Here is a 4,538-nt window from a genome sequence, read left to right on the forward strand (position 1 = left end):
AACCATTCTGTGATTCTATGCTACTCTAGGTTTTCATCATAGTCACAGAACTGTAGTGTCTAAATACTATTTACTTGGAAAAATTTTTTAAAAGATTAGGTGAGATGAATTAGCAGTCCATATACACTTGATGTGTTCTTTAGTACCTGCATAATATAAAAATACAAAGACACAGTTTTATGGTTAAAATTAGTGGGAAGAGGTACATTTGTGAGAACTCAATTTCTAAAATACTCATTTGTGAAATTACAAATTATATTGAATGATATTCCAAAAAGGACCATTCATTTCTTAATAGGCTTAGATGACATGTCCACTTTCACCATTGCTCCATAGTAAACTTCCATATACAACAGGATCCTTAAATATGACTTAGATGGTCATGAGTTCTTGATTATTGATGTAAGTTTAAACATCAACAATATCTCCCTTTTCCGTAGTGCCAACTGTGGATGTGTTTCAGATCTCTACTAAGGAAAGATTTGGGCTGGGACATCAGCTGAAAAAGTAAGTCTAGCAAGGTGTAAACCCCTGTTTTTGTTACATTCTTTGTACCTCCCGGACCATGTCAATGAGGATAAAATTCACAGGTTGTCAGGTTGGCTGAATCAAAATGTTTTGAACTTAGTTTTCTTTAAATGAAAAATAACAGAATTTGCCTCTTTTGAGTTCAGTTTTGACAGTTGTTGAGGAAAACCTGATTTGTGCTGCCTGCCAGGGTTTTCTGTCACTTTGCTGCCATTTAGGAAGTAAGCTACAAAAGTTCAAAAGACTAGCTAGGAGTGTTCACTTTCATGTTTCTGCTTAGATGGTGAAGCCTCTGGAGGAGGAATGTTTTTGAGCATCATGCATACCCTAAGGGGGCTATGCTTTCACGGTGGCCTCTAGGATGTGCCACAGTAATTAGGCCATCCACATATTGATGACAGGAGGGAAGAGTAGTCAAAAAAATTAGCAGTTTCATGTGTTCATGGTACAGTTTTGCTGAGCCATCTTTTCACATATGCTTGTGTATATGTAATAAAATGACAAGAATACAGGCTCTAATATCTGACCATTACAACATTAAGAATCCCTTAAGAAAAAAATTATCTTTGCTGTTCCATCTTTAAAGAAATTCAGTGCAGCATTTTCCTAATATTACAAATGAAACATTGCTATTAAAATGTCTGTGGTACATGACTTTGAAGAAAAAAAAGGAAACACTCCCCAGACATAAACAGTCTCTTAAAACATTTCAGTACTTACGCTGTGTCTGGTTTGTGTACTAGGTAATTACTAATGGTTCCCGTAAGACATTTTCAAGGACCTAGCTGCATAATTCACCATTGAGCAAAAGTCAGAATACCCGTGAACCCCAGGGTCCCTCATGACTGTGGCAACAGGATATTCATCTTTGAAGATTCACTATGTTTTTGATAAACTCTGTACCAACTTCCGCTTTGACTTTATCACTCAAAGACCCCCATAGCTAGATTAGAGTTACAGAGTAATTGGGCTTGGAAAGAGCTACTGGTGGTCACCTGGTGCAACATCCTGCTCCAACTAATACAAACTTCAAAGTTAGATTAGTTCACTCAGTGTCTCAGGCAGATGAGCTGTGAAATCTCCAGCCTTTGTGAGCAACCTGTTGTACTTAACCACTCATCTTGTGGGTGCTTTCTTCTTAGAGCCTTTATGGGGTTTTTAGCTTTCCTTTCTACACTTTGTCACCTCTGCCTTTTGCTGTCCACCTCTGGGTAGTGTCTGGCTCTGTCTTCTCTGTAAACACAATTTGGGTAGTGTAATACTAGTAATGCCTCTAGCTGGAAGGAATGTCTTTGAATCACTTTATCTCCATGAGAGGCATACCTGCCTAAGTCTTGCAGTCATTGTTTGTGCAGGCTGTATTCTCAATAAGTTCCAGGTAAATTAGTTTTATGTGGATGAAAAAAAGCATTTTTGATGAGCTGAGGCACCTAATCATCAGTTCACATACCTGACAGAAAAAACTCTACCTGTACAGTGAGGACATTGCATCATGTCGCCTACATGCTGAGCAGAGAGACCCTGGTATTAAAGTGAGTGTGTCTTGGCTAAAATAAGAAAATCTGTTTTTCTTTCTTAATTTGCAGAATCATGCAGACATTTGTTACACAACAGTGGAAGAACAGCAAAGAGAAATCTAATTGTACGCACAATAAGAAGGTGTCTGACAAAAAGGTGAAATCCCCTCTGCACATCTTTTCTACATTGCGCAGGTAATAGCAAGGAAAATGAGCTGTTACCACCATATCCTGTTCAAAATCCACAGCAGAATTCACAAGGTGAAATGTTGACTTTTCTCCACAGAGAAGTTCTCTATTTATGTCTTACCTCATGGGTTTCCAGTCCTTGCCCTGCAGGACATCAAAAGTGAACTAGGTACTACTGCAGCTTCTAAGACTGTTTGAAGGCAGAGCATTTCAGTCCCCTGCTCTCTGAAACAGCCATCTTTCATCTAGAATTGGAAATAATTCATTTTATATTATTTAACTTGCTGTATTTGCTTCTCTATTAGTGTGGTAGCATTTGACTATTACCTGAATATCAAGAATATACATATAAATAATGGACACAAGTAATATACAACTTATATTATACATATATAAACATTTTGTAGTCTTCTAGCTCTTCTGTCTCCAGCTGTCTCTATTTTTAATTTTTTTAAAATAGAATGGTCATTAATGAAAGTAATTTTTAGAGCAGTTGAGCACCCACTCCTCTCCACTGTTTGAGCACATTAATATTCACCACTTCTTAAATGCAGGCACAGAATTTCAAGGAACAGAGGCATTAAAAACATAAGAAGTAATTTGTGAATAGTTCATTATGACTTCTGCCAGTTACTCATACTCTTAAGTGTCTATAAAATCAGGCTGTGACTTTACCTCTTTCAGGAATGTAACTATTACATCCCTAGCTCTAGCATGTTTCCCTGCTTATGAAGTGTTGACAGATTCCTCTTTCTGTGAATCCGAACTGAATGCTTCTCTGAACATTCCTTCTTTTTGATGAATTTTGCCATTCTAAATTCCGTGTATAAACAAAGAGAAGGAATGCAGCATTCCCTCACACTGAAGAAGGGAAGGATGACAAAAGATTATTTGTCTTTTCAAAGGTAGAAGAGGAAGGTGGTGTTTTAAGTGGAGAGCTTACCCATGCCGTTCACCCTTGCCTAGCGCAGGCTGCGGCTGAGGGTTTGGTTTTATTCAGAAGGGGCATACAGAAGACAGCCCGATCTTTCTCCTCTTGATTTGGCTACTGCTGCAGTGCCTATCCAAAGATGGCTCAACCAAAATGCAGGGGCTCCCTCTCTCCCTAAAACACCATTCCTACCTCCTGTCTGCCCAGGGGTGGTAATGAGCCAACTGCAACAGTGAGTCAGCAACCTCCATGTGCATCTTCCACTGTCATCACTTGCTAACAGGGTGAAGAAACCTGCCAGCCTCTCCCTTGGGGTTTCACTTTTTGTTTTCAATCCACACCCAAAAAAATACTCTAAAGATTGGACTTGCTTGTAAAGCACTGAAAAATGATTCAGCATAGTTGTTACATGTTCTTGCTTCTCAAGGACAGGTGACTGTGAACCTTCTAGAAACATGGCAGTTCAGGTGAATGTTGTTTCGTATAAGCCTATGTTCTTTACTTTCTGCATCCATCGTTTAGGTCCCTTACATTCTCATTTTTAGTGTTAAAGAGCTACAATTTGTCTAAAACAGGAAAGAAGGACATCAAATTGTCTTCCACAAAGCACCCAGATTTTTGCAAAGTTTTTAAAAATAATGTTCATTTCAGCTGAATTAAATTTGATTTACTGCCTGCAAATTGCATTGCTCATTATATCTTCTACTGGATCTGGAGATAGAATATGTTATTCTGTGTCCAGAAGATAACAACTTAATGGGATCATGCCATGATGATTACACAGAAAACGTAGATTTTGATAAGGAAAATGTGTTACAATCTCACGTGAAATATATGGTTTTCATTTCAAAGATAATTTCCTGAATAAATGGTTTGTTCAGAGACATAGAGACATGTCTGTTACAAAGAGCTGTAAGGATATAGCTCTAACTTCTACTTATGTAATTAGTTATGTTTTTGATCAATGAGCTTGTGTGAGAAAGGAGTAAGTCTATTTGGTATTGGAAAATTAGTCCTACATGCAAGTGCTCATTATTTTAATATTGGGCTGTATTTATCACTAGTGAAATACATTAAGAGAGGTGACACAAAATTTTTACATAAGTGTGGTCTTGCTTGGTTTGCAGAAGAATTTGATTGTTATCCAACTTTGTCTTATTTTTAAAGGTCGCCAAGTTATCCTCCACCTGGCTGTGGTAAAAATAAATCAAAACTGAAGTCAGAACAGGATGGCATCTCCAAAACCCACAAGCTGCTTAGAAGGACTTGCTCCAGCACGGTAAAGGCGGAGGATGTGTGTGCCGCAAAATCTCACAGAACCTTTGGCCGCTCATTGTCGAGTGACCCTAGGGCTGAACAGACAATGGCTATTA

General features: G+C 38.2%; 1 protein-coding gene across 1 annotated transcript in view; it reads left to right on the forward strand.

Annotated features, from left to right (window-relative positions):
- Positions 1-440: 440 nt before the first annotated feature.
- Positions 441-4,538, forward strand: part of LOC104513920 (poly [ADP-ribose] polymerase 8-like) — a gene marked incomplete at its 5' end in the record, with an annotated part of 28,128 nt that continues 24,030 nt past the window's right edge. Inside the window, 4 exon segments of the mRNA XM_010157423.1 lie at positions 441-507; positions 2,115-2,240; positions 4,333-4,535; position 4,538. The exon segment at position 4,538 is cut by the window's right edge and continues 349 nt beyond it. Coding sequence (XP_010155725.1) covers positions 441-507; positions 2,115-2,240; positions 4,333-4,535; position 4,538 — 397 coding nt within the window.

This window comes from Eurypyga helias, unplaced genomic scaffold, assembly GCF_000690775.1.
Source record: "Eurypyga helias isolate BGI_N326 unplaced genomic scaffold, ASM69077v1 scaffold5938, whole genome shotgun sequence".
NCBI lineage: Eukaryota > Metazoa > Chordata > Aves > Eurypygiformes > Eurypygidae > Eurypyga > Eurypyga helias.